General features: G+C 38.6%; 1 protein-coding gene across 1 annotated transcript in view; it reads left to right on the plus strand.

Annotated features, from left to right (window-relative positions):
• Positions 1-1,534: 1,534 nt before the first annotated feature.
• PKD2L2 (polycystin 2 like 2, transient receptor potential cation channel) overlaps positions 1,535-17,908 on the plus strand; it is a 75,528-nt gene continuing 59,154 nt past the window's right edge. Inside the window, exons 1-5 of the mRNA XM_037800785.1 lie at positions 1,535-1,601; positions 2,299-2,400; positions 4,028-4,161; positions 5,667-5,923; positions 12,213-12,434. Coding sequence (XP_037656713.1) covers positions 1,571-1,601; positions 2,299-2,400; positions 4,028-4,161; positions 5,667-5,923; positions 12,213-12,434 — 746 coding nt within the window. The 5' untranslated portion in view covers positions 1,535-1,570. The remainder of the gene's footprint in view (positions 1,602-2,298; positions 2,401-4,027; positions 4,162-5,666; positions 5,924-12,212; positions 12,435-17,908) is intronic.

Genomic DNA, 17,908 nt, shown 5'->3' on the forward strand with positions numbered 1-17,908 from the left:
GACGGGTCCAATTTCTCATTTCTATATATCCTGGACACGTGGTGCTTACTCTGTGGCTCCAAACCTCTATTCAAGTGGGAGATAAGACCGCCGGCTCATTTAGCCCTAACAGGCTCCACCTGAGAAGTGGGATGGGGCAATTGAAGCCGAGAGGACATGGCACTTGCCCCTTCCCGGAGGCTCAAGCTAGGGCACTGTCACCTGCCATACAATGACTAGCGCTATTGAGCTCCAAAGAATGGGTACATAAGAATAGTCTCCATAGGTCATCTGCCTAATTCTTACATTTAACATGAATTTGAATACCTATGTTTTGGGTTTTTTCCTCTTAAAATTTCAAGTTCAGTGTGTACAGACCACCTGTCACATTAGAAACCATAATTTTGTGAGCATTTGAGAGTCCAAGTACATAAAAGGGCAAATCCTTTAATAAAACTATTCTTAAGCTAGCACAGTAGCCTTTTCTTTTTTCTCAGGCACTTGCCCTGTGTGGCCTCTCCTATTCCTTTCATAATTGGTAGTTTTTGACCTTCACTACAGGTGGCCTAGTTTTGCTTTTTAACTGCACATAAAGCAGCATTTATCAACATCACTCCACATCTCTTTCAGGGGAATAACAAAAGTGGCTTTATTTTTTACTTTCAAAACATCTTGGTAGTTTCCTTTGCTGGCTGCCCCTGGGGTCTTTGGATTGAATTCCGTTTTATTTCCCATTTTACCAACACAAGAGCCCTCCCTTATTTCCTGGCGGGCTTTTGGCTGCCGTAATTTACAGCCAAAGTTGCTTGGCTTTTCGATAGCTGACTTAACAAACCTTATCATCTTTGCCAAGCTTTTGGGCCAGACGGGTCTGGGCTCCCAAGAACTGTTTCGCCTTGACCTTTTTACATATTCAGTGCAGAGGTGGCTTTTAAAGACATTATAAATATATTAAGGTTTATGAAATACGTTATAAAATAACGTTTATTAAAAATATTTATTATATATTACAAGTTTTTTAAACATTTGTTTGACCCTACTGGGGGTGAAGGGAAGTGAAAGCTATTGCTAGCAACAGATCTTAGTAATAACCACTTTCTGCAAGTAGCAGGCCAGTCATGGTTAGGAACTTGGTCTCTGACTCAACCAGCCGTGGACTTTGGGTAAATTACTTAACCTCTCAGACTCCGAGCCTTAGTTTTTCCGGCCTAAAATGGAGACAAACCTACATACCTTTCAGGGAGGTGAACGTGAAGACTAAACGAGACGACAAATTTAAAGGCATTCGAAAAGAGTGGCCTTTTACAATAACTGCGGTTTTTATGATTACCCCAGGCCCGATATCAGTTACACAGAAAGTGGAATCTCCTCAGAAGACAAACGCAGCAGCCCCACCCGAGCTCAACCAAAGCCCTTCCAAAAAGGTCCTCACTGCGCAGGCGCACCTGCAACTTATAAGTAGATTGTCCCCGAAGAGCTAGGAGGACGCGCGCAGGCGCACGAGCAAGGCAGCGCGCGGGTGCGTTCAAGACTATTGCGCAGGCGCAGCCGGACAAGGATTGTCGCACGGTTGTCGTTGTTTGGGTCCGCTATGTCTGAGGCATCTCGGTGGCACGAAGGCGGTGAGGGCTGCTCCTCGGGAGCGGGTGGAAAGGGTCCGATTTCTCATTTCCATATATCCTGGAAATGTGGAGCTACTCTGTGGCTCCAAATCTCTATTCAAATGGGAGATAAGACCGCCAGCAAGTTTAGTCAGCCCTAACAGCCTCCCCTTGAGAAGTGGGATGGGGCAAGTGATGCCGTGAGAGGACGTGACACTCGCCCCTTAACAGAGGCTCGAGCTAGGGCACTGTCACCTGCTGTACAATGACCGTCTCTAGGCTGGTCCCCGGAGCCTTTTCTTGACATGAGGGAATGATGGCCTTGACAAAACCCCAATCCGAGCGCATCCCCCCTTTTTTTTCCGAGAAGCTGTATTGATAGGTGAAAAAGATTAAGGACAGATGAGGGTTGTGTTTTGTTTGGGGGGATTGTGTTTTGCTTTTTTATCTTAAAACAGGACTGATGAGAAAGTATCCGTGTTATAAAATCTGCAGGTATACGTTCATAAAACAACTGGCCAATTATATCCCCTTGGGAAAATGCTAATAATTATCTCTGCTTCATAAAAGTTTGAATAAAAAATAACCAGAAACCAGTGGAACTCACCTTGACACAGGGTAACAGCTAAAAAGTGATTGTGCTTTTTTTTCATTGTTACTTATTTATGTTCTAAATTACATAATAATGTCAGGAAAAATTTTGTTTTGTATCTCACAGGGACTCCGAAACATAAGCTGAATTACAGAAGGGAAGTAGAAATTAAAACCACACTTCAGGAGTTGTTTGTCTACTTTATTTTTTTAATAAACCTATGTATATGTAAGTACACAGATGTAGATGAAGACGCTGATAGTTTGAACTAAAATGTTAAAAAGACGAAAGATAAAATAGACTTGATAAAACCCTGGGCTATCCGACTGCTAAAAACAGTGATACCTTTTAGACATCAATATTTTAAATTCATTTAGATTGATGCTATGCTATTTCCAGTTCTTAAAGGGCAAAACTTAAGGTCACAAATGTGATGAGGATATAATTATTCCTTTGGGTTAGCAGTTCCCTCTTGAATATAATTATTCCTTTCATTTGGCAATTCTGACTTGATTTCTTTTAAGAGCCATATAGTTAGATTAGCTCAGTTGTGTGGATCAAAGTACAAATGAGGCCAAAAACAGAACTTAGTCTTAGTGTCTGCTATTAGCTTTGTTCTTTTCACTGGCCTATTGCACAGTTAATAGTAAATTGTATTTGTACTGAGTCACAGAAGGTATGGATCAATGCAAATCTTTAAGAAGCACTGGGAAAATATCTCAACCTGCATTCCTCCTATTGGGGTCAATAACATTAACTTATTATGTGGAGGGCAATATTTAAAAGCATTTTGCTCTTAGAGTACCCAACATACTAGATGTAAGCTCACTCATTGGCAGGAACTATCTCATGTTGGTATGTGATATATACTGGCAATTGTATACCAATTAACTAATTAATTGGTAATGTAGAAATGAGTAAGTCAAATCTTGGTAGAAAAGACAACTGCAACCAACCTTGTAAATTAAGGTATCTTAAACTGATTTTTTTAAAAGCTTCATTATAAAAATAATACATGATTATCATAGAACATTTGGGAAATGGAAAAATATAAGTAAAATGATTATTCTTAATGCCGAACCATTCAAAGGGGGAAAAACAGACTTTTTTGTAATAAGAAAGAATTGAAAACAACCTAAATCTCAATCAGTAGGGGCTTTGTCTAACATTTTGGTTTACAGAATAAAATACTATGCAACTAGTCAAGAATAGCACATATGTGCCATGGAAAGATATTGAATATATATGGTTTGCAAAAACTAAAGGGCTTCTGGCAAAAAAATAAAGACATGTTAATTTATACCCCTCTCTAAAACCTACCTACCCCACCCCACCCCAAAAAAGAGAGCGAGAAAGAATACTAGTTAATATTTTTTTAAAACTCTTGCCATGTGCTAAACACAGGTTTGTTTTACATATATTTTCTTATGTACTTCTCACAATAAAATTATGAGGTAGGAGCTATTATCCTATTTTCTATGAAGGGACCCAACCCCATATCTGTCTGAATTTCTAAGTCCATGTCCTTAATCACTCACCATACTCCATTACTTACTCTCAATGTGGAAAGAAAAAAAAAGCCAAGTTGAAGAATATTATGCACTGATTTTGCAAAAATAAAATTACATTCATTATAAATGTGTATGCATAAAGAAAAATCTGAAAGTGTATGTGGGATTATAGGAAACTTACTTTGTATATCTATTTTAGATTTTTTAAAGTGTATTTTATAATTAGACAAAACAAAGTTGAATTTTTATAGCATAAAATTGGGAACAAATTATAAAAACATTTTAATTCTGATAAACTGAGTTTTTAAACATAATTTTTTAAACAAAATAATTCTTCTCCTTAGTGACTTTTGGAATGGTAAACCCACATATGTATTACTTAAACAAGGTTATGTCATCTCTATTTTTGGACACTTCTGTGCCTGGTGATGAAAGAACCAGCTTTAAGTCTATTCGCAGCATATCTGATTTTTGGAAGGTAAGGTATCATGTGACTGTGGATGAAGTAGCTTTAGGTATTCCATAAACAAACCCTTGGCATATAGTAGTCACTCAATAAATATTTGTTGAAGGAATGAGTAAATATGAATATGTTTTCTTTAAATCATTAGAATCAACCAACCAGAAAGTATTTATTGAGAACCTGTATTCTCAGTGTGATAGAGTTCTTGTAACTTGAAAAAACTGATACTTATTTTTTTTAATATTCTCATTTCACTTACAAAATAGGATGCTCATTTATGTGGGAATTAGGATTTAATGGTGATTAGGAACTAAAGTCAGTCTGTAATTGTGTATAGTGAAAATTACTCTTAAGCATTCCTTAAATTTCCCATAAAGAGTATTACATATATATGGTTTTGGTATACAACCCTGTACTGTGTGTGTGTTTGTGATACAGTAATACATAGAGTATAATAAAAGTACATATAAGAATATAATTTTATAGTGTTTTTAATCACATAAGAGAATCATTCCTTCAGCATTGGAACAGACTTTTTTCCATTACCCGTATAGCATGATGCTCACATAATGAAGAAAGAACAGCAGGTTCATGTATCCCATGTCCCAAACATTGGGGCACATGGGGAAGAGGCAGTTAGGGAAGTCTTTCCAGAGGTGATAATTCAGTTGAATTTTAAAGGATGAGTAAGGGAAAGGCATTCTAGGAAGAAGGAGCATTATGTGCCATAAGTAACTCCATATGTGGAAGTATGTTTGGCATTGTGGGCACATGGAAGATGAGGTCACATCATGAATTGAATGATTGTCAAATCATGAATGCCAAGCTAAGAATTTTAAATTTATCAAGGAGATGAGGTCACTTCCTGTGAGTGGAAGGGGAAATGTGAGATGAGGACTAAATGAATGTCATTCATTGCTTTAAGTCAGGTGAAATAAGAAAGAATAATCGATTTTCCTTGAGACTAAGAAGTACAGCTCACCTTGCCTCTTTTGTATTATGCTATCATAAGGCATATACATAGATGGCCAAATGGCAAAGACGACAAAGAAAAAGGAAAATGAAATGAACCCCAGGCTTGGGAATTCCTAGAATGAGCAGATAGGAGCCAAGCTGGGAGTAGCAGTCACCACAGCCAGAGTGGGTGGCACAGACAACTTTGGGGATGAAGTCATGATGTGTGGCTATGACCAGCTTCAATATTCTTTTACTGGGGGGGGACAATTTTCAATACACACTTCATATAAGAAGGGGAGAAGAAGGGCTATGGATTAAATGAGTTAATACTTGTCAAGTGCTTAGAGCAGTGTCTAGTACCATACGGTAAGTGCTCCAGCATATTAGCCATCATCATTATCATTAATATTAGCAATGGTCTGATCAGCAAGTTAATTTTCATACTCATCCTCAAAATCTCTGATTTTTATACTCTTCTGGATAGTGTTATGAATGTAGATTCTGTTACACAAATATTTGATATGAAAATATTTTTCCCATACCATTTATCTTTATATATGAAGTTTATGGAAGGACCCCTTCTGGAAGGTCTGTACTGGGACTCATGGTACAATAACAAGAAGCCGTACGATTTAAAGAACACCAGTCACATCTACTATGAGAACATACTCCTGGGAGTCCCCAGAGTCCGCCAACTAAAAGTCCGCAACAACACATGCAAGGTCTATTCATCTTTTCAATCTTTAATGAGTGAATGTTATAATAAATATACTCCTGACAATGAAGACCTGTCTGATTTTGGCCTAAAAGATGATACTGAGTAAGTAACATAAAATTATACAGCAACTTTTTCTAGGAGCTTAACATTATATCTTAATAAAACTGTGAAAATGTATTTATCTTCCGAGTGATACTAACAGGTCTGGCAAGTAAGACTGTTTCAGTGATAGTATCAAAGGAAGACTTGGAGACAGAAGTCTTTAGAAAAGGAAAGAAAAACTTTGCTTGCAACGAATGCAAGAGTGCAAGAAGTTGAGACTTTAGGAGGACTAGCTCACCAAATACAAGCACTTTTAAAGGGAAAAATGCCATTACCAAAGTTACCAACTTGACATTAGTGCGTTCATGATGGAAAAACAACTTTCTCATGTGATTATTATATTCACATAGATCATGCCATATTTTCAGATATCAACATAACAAAATTTAGGGATAAGATTGTGTTTGCTAGAGACTGCATATTTATGGGAAATATTCAAGGTTTTATATTCTTTGGGGAAACAGAACCAGTAAGTGATCGTACTATTTTTTTGGTTTATCCAAGGATGGAAAGCATTTTCTTTTTTTTGACTGTTATAGGAAGTGCTTAGTCATCTTTGGGGCAGAGAAAACCCTCCATCTTTGCTTTGACAGTAGTCAAATAATCAGCTTTTCTGGCTCTGGCCAGACTCCTTCAGACACATCCTAAATGCTCCTTGGAATCCCTTGGGAGTGTCTTAGGTGTGCTCTGGCATTTTCTCTCTTTCTCACTCTGGCTTACTTTGCTGATATTTATTCATTGCTGACAATATAAAAAGGTGCATTTATGCTCTACAGGCACTGTATCAGATGATTATGCCTGCCAAAAATGCTATGACCACTGTTCTCCAAAGTAGCTGAGGTGAAAGTTGGTGTAGATTTATGTCTCAACTTCATATTGAAAAGCTGAAAGTCACTGGCGTACCTCCCCCTGACACAGAAGTTGCTGGTATCCGTGCTGTTGATATTTTGTGCTTTTAGGTTCCTATGAAAATCATAGAGGGGAGAGAGAAATTTTTTCATTTAATTATCAAAGTAATACAAATATTTATAAAGATCTACCACTTCCTATTCACATAAGTACCAGTGTTCAGAAGCAGCCACTTTTAACTCTTTTTTGTTTTCTTCTGGTATATACTTCCTATTTCTAAATAATATGTTTATACTGCTATTTCTTGATTTTAGAGTTTTATATATCTATTGTCTTTCTGTCATGGAAGGTGAGTATGCAGCTGTCTTAAGCCACCTCCTCTTCACATATTTTCCCTGTTCATCTTAGCCTTTCAATATAGTTATACCATAATTTTTGTTAAATCATAAAATTTTATATTATAAATATGAACTATGGCTATGTTTCCTTTCTTGACAACCTTCCCTGCATCTCCAGTATTAATCATTGTTTTATGGTTTTTGTTCATTTGGTTTTTGTTTATATGAGTTTTGGGGTGTTCTCGAGGGCAATATTTGTGCACAGAAAAGACAATTTACAGTTGATTTGGTTTTTAAATTAATAGTTGATTTATTAACCTAATTTTTCCTTAGCCATTTAATTTCAATCTATTGCTACTAAATTTTAACAGTCACTACACAGGAGGATCTTTGAAAAATCTTTAGAAGCATTTACAAACAGTTAATTAAATTCTCTATAACATTTTTAATGTATCCAATTGTAATTATTCCTATATTAAAAGTTAGTGTATCCAGGACTCGGGCAAGATGGCGGCATAGAGAGGAGTGGAAGCTAAGTAGTCCCCCTGGAACAACTACAAAAAACGAGAAACAACTAGTAAATAATCCAGAATAACTGCGGGGGGACAAACGAGACCATCCACTCATCATACACCAACCTGAATTGGGAGGAATGCCTGAGAACACAGCATAAAATCTGTAAGTAAAAACTGCGGATCCAAGTCGTGAGACCCCCTCCCCCACAGCCCAAGCTGCAGAGCTTCGTGGTGCCAGAGAGAAGCTCTCTCCCAGCAAGCGAATACAGCTCAGCTGAGCTCCAACTGGGGTTTTCAGTAGCGAGTGTGAACTGCTCACTACAGGTACGCCTCCCCAGAAAACAGACAGAGGCTTTGGGTGACGACTGGCCTTGGAGAGCCGGAGGGTCACCTTGGACTGGGTCTGAAGGGGACTATCTGTTTCTTTTTTGGCTCAGTGGAGAAAGCCCCAGTCATATTCAGTTTCCAGGGCTGTGACTTGGGGAAGGGTGGAGACAGCACAAGCAGAGAGTGAGACCACTGAAATGCTAATGACTTCCACCTGGGGGGTCTGTCTTCTCTAGGAGGAAAGGGGTGGGGCCCTTTCCATTCAGAACCAGACCCCAGAGCCTGGGGGAACACGGCCATACCTCCTCACACCAGTCAAGAATTATAGGCTAACAGGCATCACCTGCTGGGCAGAAAAGCACAGTGACCTGAGGCATCACAGGGTGGAGCAATTTTCTAAGACACACCCACAGGGAAACCAGATACTGAATATTTCTTCCCTCTGGGACCTGAGCCTGTTCTGGTCTGGGAAAACCTGATTTGGATAACCAAGGAAACCATGCCTAGACAACAGAAAATTACAACCTACACCAAGAAAAACAAAGTTATGGCCCAGTCAAAGGAACAAACATACACTTCAACTGAGATACAGGAATTTAACAACTAATGCTAAATCAATTCAAAAAGTTTAGAGAAGATATTGCAAAAGAGATAGAGGCTGTAAAGGAAGCACTGGGCATGTATACGGCAGAAATGAAAAGTTCAAAAAAACAACTAGTAGAATCTACGGAAATGAAAGGCACAACACAAGAGATGAAAGACACAATGGAAACATACAACAGCAGATCTCAAGAGGCAGAAGAAAACACTCAGGAACTGGAGAACAAAACACCTGAAAGCCTACACGCAAAGGAGCAGATGGAGAAAAGAATGAAAAAATATGAGCAACATATCCGGGAACTCAAGGATGAAACAAAGTACAATAATGTACATATCATCGGTGTCCCAGAAGGAGAAGAGAAGGGAAAGGGGGCAGAAGCAATAATAGAGGAAATAATTAATGAAAATTTCCCATCTCTTATGAAAGATATAAAATTACAGATCCAAGAAGCGCAGCGTACTCCAAACAGAAGAGATATGAATAGGCCTACACCAAGACACTTAATAATCAGATTATCAAATGTCAAAGACAAAGAGAGAATCCTGAAAGCAGCAAGAGAAAAGCGATCCATTACATACAAAGGAAGCTTAATAAGACTATGTGCGGATCTCTCAGCAGAAACCATGGAGGCAAGAAGGAAGTGGGGTGATATATTTAAGATACTGAAAGAGAAAAACCGCCAACCAAGAATCCTGTTTCCAGCAAAGCTGTCTTTCAAATATGAGGGAGAGCTCAAAATATTTTCTGACAAACAGACAATGAGAGACTTTGTGAACAAGACACCTGTCCTACAGGAAATACTAAAGGGAGCACTACAGGGTGATAGAAGACAGGAGTGCGTGGTTTGGAACACAATTTGGGGAGATGGTAGCACAACAATGTAAGTACACTGAACAAAGGTAACTATGAATACAGTTGAGAGAGGAAGATGGGGAGCATGTGAGACACCACAAGAAAGGAGGAAAGATAAAGACTGGGACTGTGTAACTTGGTGAAATCTAGAGTATTCACAAATTGTGATAAAATGTACAAATATGTTCTTTTACGAGGGAGAACAAGCAAATGTCAACCTTGCAAGGTGTTAAAAATGGGGAGGCATTGACGGAGGGATGCAATCAGCATAAACTAGAGACTGTAACTAATAGAATCATTGTATTATGCTTCCTTTAATGTAACAAAGGTGATATACCAAGGTAAATGCAGATAAGAGGGGGGGATAGGGGAGGCATGTTAGACACTTGACATTGGTGGTATTGTCTGATTCTTTATTCTACTTTGATTTAAGGTTATTTTTCCTTTTGCTGCTTCCTAGCTGTCATTTTTTTTTTCCTCTTTCTTTTGCCTCTCTACCTTCTTTGACTCTCCCTCCTTCCTTGTGGAAGAAATGTAGATGCTCTTATATAGATAGTGGTGAAGGTGGTGAACACATAAATGTATGACCATGCAGAAAACCATCAATTATTTACTTGGGATGGAATGTATGGTGTGTGAACAAAACCATATTTAAAAAAAACGGGTTGATGACAAAACCTCGAAGGCAATATGCTGAGTGAAATAAGCCAGACACATTAGGACAATTATTGCAGGGTCTCACTGATAGGAACTAATTATAATATGTAAACTCATAGACATGAAATATAAGATACCAAGATATAGGACGAGGCTGAAGAATGGGGAGTGGTTGCTTAGCATGAGCAGAATGTTCAATTAGGATGAACTTAAATGTTTGGAAATGAACAGGGGTATTGGTAGCAAGATGTGAGAATAACTAACAGCGCCAAATGGTGTGTGAATGAGGTGGAAAGGGGAAGCTCAGAGTCATATATGTCACCAGAAGGAAAGTTGGAGGTCAAAAGATGGGAATGTATAAAACTGAATCCTATGGTGGGCAATGTCCATGATCAACTGTACAAATACTAGAAATCACTTCCATGAACCAGAAAAAATCTATGACAATACAATTAGACGTTAATAATAGAGGGGCATATAGGGAAGAACTATATACCTATTACAAACTATATACTACAGTTAGTAGTATTTCAACATTTTTTCATAACCAGTAACAAATGTACTATATCAGTACTACGAGTCAACAATAGAGGGGGGTTGGTTAGGGATAGAGGAGGATTAGCGTTTCCTTTTCTTTTTTTCTTTTTTCATCTTTCACTTTATTTCTTGTCTGGAGTAATGAAAAGTTTCTAAAAATTGAACAAAAATTAAGTGTGATGGATGCACAGCTGTATGAGGGTACCCAGGGGCAAGTGATTGTACACTTTGGATCTTTGGATAATTGTATGGTATCTGAACAATCTCAAAAATAAAAAAATAAAAATAAATAAAATAAATAAAAAAAGTTAATGTATCCAATTTTGTTTTTAGAGATTTCAGTTATCTCATAAAGTTAAACCTTCCAAAGGGCTTGTATAATTCTTATAAGTCTAATATATTCATAACCATGGTGACATATTCTCTTAAATATTATAACATTACTTAACCTAAAATTATGAGATAAATCAATTATTCCATTACACATTTTAAATTGGAATCTCAAGGCTAATGTTAGATATTTTAATGTTCTAAGTTCTCATAACTACTACAGGTACTTTACCAAAATTAACACTATAGGTTTGGTTTATTTTACCATCTCTATACTTAACTGGAATTGTGAGTTATACCTATCACTCCCCAACAACCAAAATAAGAATCAATGTATGCTTGTACTCTATAGAAAATGTAAAATTCAGTAGTTAAAAACATTATGAAAAATTGGAAGCTGGGAAAGGGTTGGTGTAACAAATTTTCCTGTTTTAGTTTAATATCATGTGTGGAAAACAAACACTCAAAAGTACAACTATGGTACTTTCATTAAAATATGAGTATTTTTTCTTAGTGGTGTCTGTTGTTTTATCCTGCTAGAAACAAGCATAGTCTTATTAACAAAGAAATGAGTTGAAGCAGTCCAACTTTGGATCATCTTTCAAATCGGTTTTGGATTGAGGGAAATGTCTTTTAAAACAGGGACTAAAATGAGGAATCAAAGCTTTCCTTTTTTGAGATCCCATAATTAATTTAAAAGTAGAAGGAATGGAGATAAAATTCAGTTATAGCCATTTTACTTTATGTACTTCATTAAAACAAAAGGAGAGCTAAATGACAAAATAGGCGTTGCAGCAAAGTACTTTACTGGGTATTTATAAATGGTCTATGACCTTTAGAAGATAGTATGAAGCATCTTTTTTTCCTACACTGAGATAGAAATGCCTAAATCAAAACCCTTGATATTCTTGTCCTCCTCAATGACTAAGTATTTCATGAGACAAAACAGACAGCATGTTAAAGGAAAAAAAGCCATCAGTATTTTCTCGATTTTAAGTTCCCTGAGACAACAGATGGATAATGTTTTTTTTAGAAAATTTCTCATAGCACCTAGTGTAATACACTGCTTACAATAAGCCCTAAAAATGAAAACATGTAAAATACTAATCCTTTTAATAATTTCCTCTGTAACTCATTCTCTTGCTTCCAAATTACTGTAATACCTATAAACTTACTCCTATTTTTTTTAACCACTATTTTTGATTCAAAGGTAAGTTTTAAATTCTTGGAATACTTCTCAGTCAGGCTTTGTCTTCTCTCCATTATTCTTTTTATGTCTACAGGTGGAAGTACTCTGCTTCTCTTTCCAATTCCCCTTGGCACTGGGGATTTGTTGGTGTTTACCGAAATGGGGGATATGTTTTCACTTTATCAAAATTGAAATCTGAAACCAAAAATAAGTTCATTAACCTTCGACTGAACAGCTGGATTACAAGAGGGACTAGAGTTATTTTTATTGATTTTTCATTATACAATGCTAATGTAAATCTGTTTTGCATCATCAGGTGAGTTATTCAAAACCTCCTTATTAGTATTTTCAATTTAAAAAACATACAGAGCCCTCATTAAGGTTTCTAGTTTGTGCATGCTTGTGCTGAGATTAAAACCATAAGCTTTAAAATAATTAAAATGTAGTTATACTGTCAATAATGAAAAAGGAGGTGAAAAAACATCATATTCATTGGTTCATTATTATTTCAGCATGTGTTCAGGAACAAGAATTACCTACAAAGTTAATTTTATACTTAAGATATATAGTCTTTTATTTCTTGTCATTCTGGAGTTGCACAGATCTATCATTTAGTCTTGATGACTTTTTCTAAATCAGATCATTCACATCTTTTGGTGTCCTTTCACAATGCTCTTCTTTATTAAGTTATTCATTTTTGTCTCAAGAGTGAACAATTTAAATTTTAAACAATATAGAACAATAGCCAGAATCACAGAACTTATTAGAGCCTGTAGCATATTGCAAAAATGGCCCCAGTTCCTTGCATCTTTGTCATGTAACTTTGAAGAGCCTTACACTGCAGGCAGGGTACATCACCAGACTCTTAACTCTGGGCTCATCCATGTGATTTGCTTTGGCCAGTGTGTTAGCAGAGGGTGATGCATGCAGAAGTTTGAAATGAGTTTGCACATTAGAACTTGCTCTCTTTCAGTTCTGTCATCACCATGAGAAGGACATACCTGAGCTAACTTTTGTTGGACTCAGGTGGAGGATGAGAAACATGTAGAGCAGAACCAAATCAAAGAGACGTGTAGAGCAGACACAACTGAAACTGAAAATGAGTGGTCCAGACACATGGCAGATATCTAAGTAAGCCTACCTGAGATCAGCTGAACCCAGGTAGATCAGCTGAATTCTGCAGACACACAGAAATATGTATTGTAAGCCACTGCATTTGGATGTGGTTATCTAGCAAAAGCTAATTGATACAAGACTTATCTTTGATCTCAGCTCTTTACCTCTAAATCAGGAGGCTTTGGGCTGTAACAGAAAACCCCAACTTAAACTGGCTTAAATAATAAAGATTATTATCATTCTTGTATTATTGTCTCAGAGCAGTAATTCCAGAGACAAGCAGGCACCTTTTCCAGTAAGTTTAGCACTCTAGCTCCATTTCTTAGAGATGGCTTCAGCTCTGTCCTTTGTGTCAGCCTTATCTTAAGCTTCTCTTAGGACCTGAAGATGATTGTGAATTTGATTTCCATAAAGAAAGAGTTCAATCAAAGAGGAAAAGTTCTTTCCATCAGTCTGATTGAGTTACCTTAGGTCACCTGCCTAACCTGGACCATGTTAATTGGCTTAAGCCTAGGTAAACCAAACAGTGACAAAGGAAATAGGATCACCATGACTGGATCTGCCTGGGGAATTGAATCAGCGCCCTTTAAGTGATCTGGTGATGGGTGGATGTCTGCATACAATTGTTCTTACTCTGACTAGGAGATTTTGCAAGAGGCAGGAAACACAACCGTGGCCTTTAAAATTTGTAAAAATGAATAAGACAAATGAACTTAAGCAACCAATGGACATTATATCTTTTATTTTACAGTTCTTACTTTTCTCTCAGGGAATCGGTTCTTAACTAACATCATTCGCCCTTTACAGTAGTCCTGATGAGGATAAAGTGAAAAGCACAAGTCATTTCCATATCCTAAGTAAGAGTGGAAGCATTGGGGTAACTGGCTTAAAGTCATATAAAGAACTTGTAATACAGGAATCCTGTCTCTAGGTTTTGTAGTTATCCTATGTTACTATTTTTAGCAATGTCAGCAGATTTTGAAACTGTTACCTGGTGAGAATATCTAATCAATAGTTACATAAAAGTATATTGCTGAAGATGGTGGCATAGAGAGGAGTGGAATACTGTTAGTCCCCCCCCCCCGGAACAATTCATAAATGTCCAAAAAACTAGTAAATAACCTGGAATAACAGCGGGGAGACAAACGTGACTGTCCACTCATCATCCACCAACCTGAATTGGGAGGAATGCCCGAGATCACAGCATAAAATCTGTAAGTAAAACTGCGGACCCACGCTGAAAGCTGAGAGCCGAGAGCCGAGAGCCCCTCCCTCACGGAAGCCACGCAGTGCACTCTCTCAGCCCAGCTCCAAGCGAGGTTTTAATATTAACTGCTCAATACAGACAGCGAATCCTCAGCAAGCAGACAGAGGCTTTTGGTGACAACTGACCTTGGGAGAGTCGGGGGACATAGCTGTCTCAGGACAGGGAGCCCAGAGAATCGGGTGCTATCTCTGGCTGACGGGTGAACCTGGAAGTTTTTCTGTCCCTTTGTCTCTCTGTGGAGAAAACCTCAGCTATTCTCAGCCCGCAGCGCCTTGCAGTAAAGACAGCCTCAGCCATTTTAAAATCAAAACACTTCGATCAGCAGAGTCACAGAAACAAAGAACTTACTGATATGCAGATGACCTCTCTGGAGGGGGCATTGCTTCCCAAGAGGAAAGGGAGGGGCCCAGCTCTACTGTCCATCTTTCAGTCTTTCCGGAACCAGACCCCAAAGCCTGGGGGAGGAGAGCCACAGGCCACACCGTCTTACACCGGCAGTGACAGGTGCATCTGCCCAGCAGAAAAGCACAGGTGTCTCAATCCTCTAAGAAAAGCCATCAGGGAGACCAGATACTGAAATATTACCTCTTTCTGTGACCTGAGCCTGTTCTCATCTGGGAAAATCTGATTGGGGTGGCCTAGGAGTGCAGATGCCTAGACAACAGAAAACTACAGCCTACACTAAGAAAAACGAAGCTATGGCCCAGTCAAAGGAACAAACGTACACTTCAACTGAGATACAGGAATTTAAACAACTAATGTTAAATCAATTCAAAAAGTTTAGAGAATATTTCACAAAAGAGATAGAGGCTGTAAAGAAAACACTGGGCATATATACGGCAGAAATTGAAAGTTCAAAAAAAACAACCAGTAGAATCTATGGAAATGAAAGGCACAACACAAGAGATGAAAGACACAATGGAAACATACAACAGCAGATCTCAAGAGGCAGAAGAAAACACTCAGGAACTGGAGAACAAAACACCTGAAAGCCTACACGCAAAGGAGCAGATGGAGAAAAGAATGAAAAAATATGAGCAATGTCTCTGGGAACTTAAAGATAAAACAAAGTACAAGAATCTATGTATCATTGGTGTCCCAGAAGGAGAAGAGAAGGGAAAAGGGGCAGAGGCAATAATAGAGGAAATAATTAATGAAAATTTCCCATCTCTTATGAAAGATGTAAAAGTATGTTGCTTATGCTAAGAACTTACCCACTTATTTTTCTTTTTGTGCACACATCTCACAAATTAAACAGGATACTGTTGTTTTTTCAACTTTTTGTTTATTCTATACTTCAGTCATAATGTTAAATTTCTTTCACTTCACTTACTCATCTGACATTGAGCACCCACTATATGCAATAGTCTGTTTGTTAACTGGGCTTTTTTTTGTTTTTGTTTTTTCATCAATTTATTCCAGTACCAAAAAAAATTTGCCAAAATCTCCATATAAGAATAATTACATTGTGATCTAAATGCTGGTTCTTTAAATCACCAACAATTCTTTATTAATTTGAGGTTCTTGAGAACACTAGGAATACATCAAACCAGTAAACAACCCGAAAATATTTTTATATTTAGGGTTGGAATTAATTTTTATACCTTTATTTGCATGTTGATCTTTGTACCCAACGTCCAGTGGCTAAAGTAAACAGAACACATTTGGTTTAACAGAATGTGACCTTGACATTTAGAAGCAAAAAGTGTCTCTGATAAGCTACAAAGGTGTATTTCCTCCCTCTGAGATAATCAAGAATTACGTATTTTTGGGGGATTCCTGACCGATAACAGTAATAGCATTATCTTGAACATCATCTCATTTTCCTGTAGAGACAAATTGTTATTCCCCATTATGAACGAGCACTCTGAACTTAGAACAAATGTCTAGCTAAAATCACATCTTTTTCATTTATATTGGTCTTTGACTACTGTGAATATTCAAGGATACAAAAAGTAAAGTGGAGGAGGCGGGGCAAGATGGCAGACTGGTGAGCTGTATGTTTTAGTTACTCCTCCAGGAAAGTAGGTAGAAAGCCAGGAACTGCGTGGACTGGACACCACAGAGCAATCTGACTTTGGGCATACTTCATACAACACTCATGAAAACGTGGAACTGCTGAGATCAGCGAAATCTGTAAGTTTTTGCGGCCAGGGGACCCACGCCCCTCCCTGCCAGGCTCAGTCCCGGGGGAGGAGGGGCTGTCAGCTCCGGGAAGGAGAAGGGAGAACTGCAGTGGCAGCCCTTATCGGAAACTCATTCTACTGATTCAAACTCCAACCATAGATAGACTGAGACCAGACACCAGAGAATCTGAGAGCAGCCAGCCCAGCAGAGAGGAGACAGGCATAGAAAAAAAACAACACGAAAAACTCCAAAATAAAAGCGGAGGATTTTTGGAGTTCTGGTGAACATAGAAAGGGGAAGGGCCCTGAGGCGCATATGCAAATCCTGAAGAAAAGCTGATCTCTCTGCCCTGTGGACCTTTCCTTAATTGCCCTGGTTGCTTTGTCTCTTAGCATTTCAATAACCCATTAGATCTCTGAGGAGGGCCCATTTTTTTTTTTGTTTGTTTTGTTTTTTTTTTTTAATCCTTTTTTCTTTTTCTAAAACAATTACTCTAAGAAGCCCAATACAGAAAGCTTCAAAGACTTGCTATTTGGGCAGGTCAAGTCAAGAGCAGAACTAGGAGAGCTCTGAGACAAAACGCAATAATCCAGTGGCTGAGAAAATTCACTAAACACCACAACTTCCCAAGAAAAGGGGGGTGTCCGCTCACAGCCATCATCCTGGTGGACAGGAAACACTCCTGCCCATCGCCAGCCCCATAGCCCAGAACTGCCCCAGACAACCCAGTGTGACGGAAGTGCTTCAAATAACAGGCACACACCACAAAACTGGGCGTGGACATTAGCCTTCCCTGCAACCTCAGCTGATTGTCCCAGAGTTGGGAAGGTAGAGCAGTGTGAATTAACAAAGCCCCATTCAGCCATCATTTCAGCAGACTGGGAGCCTCCCTACACAGCCCAGCAGCCCAGAACTGCCCTGGGGGGACGGCACTCACCTGTGACATAGCACAGTCATCCCTCAACAGAGGACCCGGGGTGCACGGCCTGGAAGAGGGGCCCACTTGCAAGTCTCAGGAGCCATACGCCAATACCAAGGACTTGTGGGTCAGTGGCAGAGACAAACTGTGACAGGACTGAACTGAAGGATTAGACTATTGCAGCAGCTTTAAAACTCTAGGATCACCAGGGAGATTTGATTGTTAGAGCCACCCCCCCTCCCTGACTGCCCAGAAACACGCCCCATATACAGGGCAGGCAACACCAACTACACACGCAAGCTTGGTACACCAATTGGACCCCACAAGACTCACTCCCCCACTCACCAAAAAGGCTAAGCAG

The sequence above is a fragment of the Choloepus didactylus genome, chromosome 13 (assembly GCF_015220235.1).
Source record: "Choloepus didactylus isolate mChoDid1 chromosome 13, mChoDid1.pri, whole genome shotgun sequence".
Taxonomy (NCBI): Eukaryota; Metazoa; Chordata; class Mammalia; order Pilosa; family Megalonychidae; genus Choloepus; species Choloepus didactylus.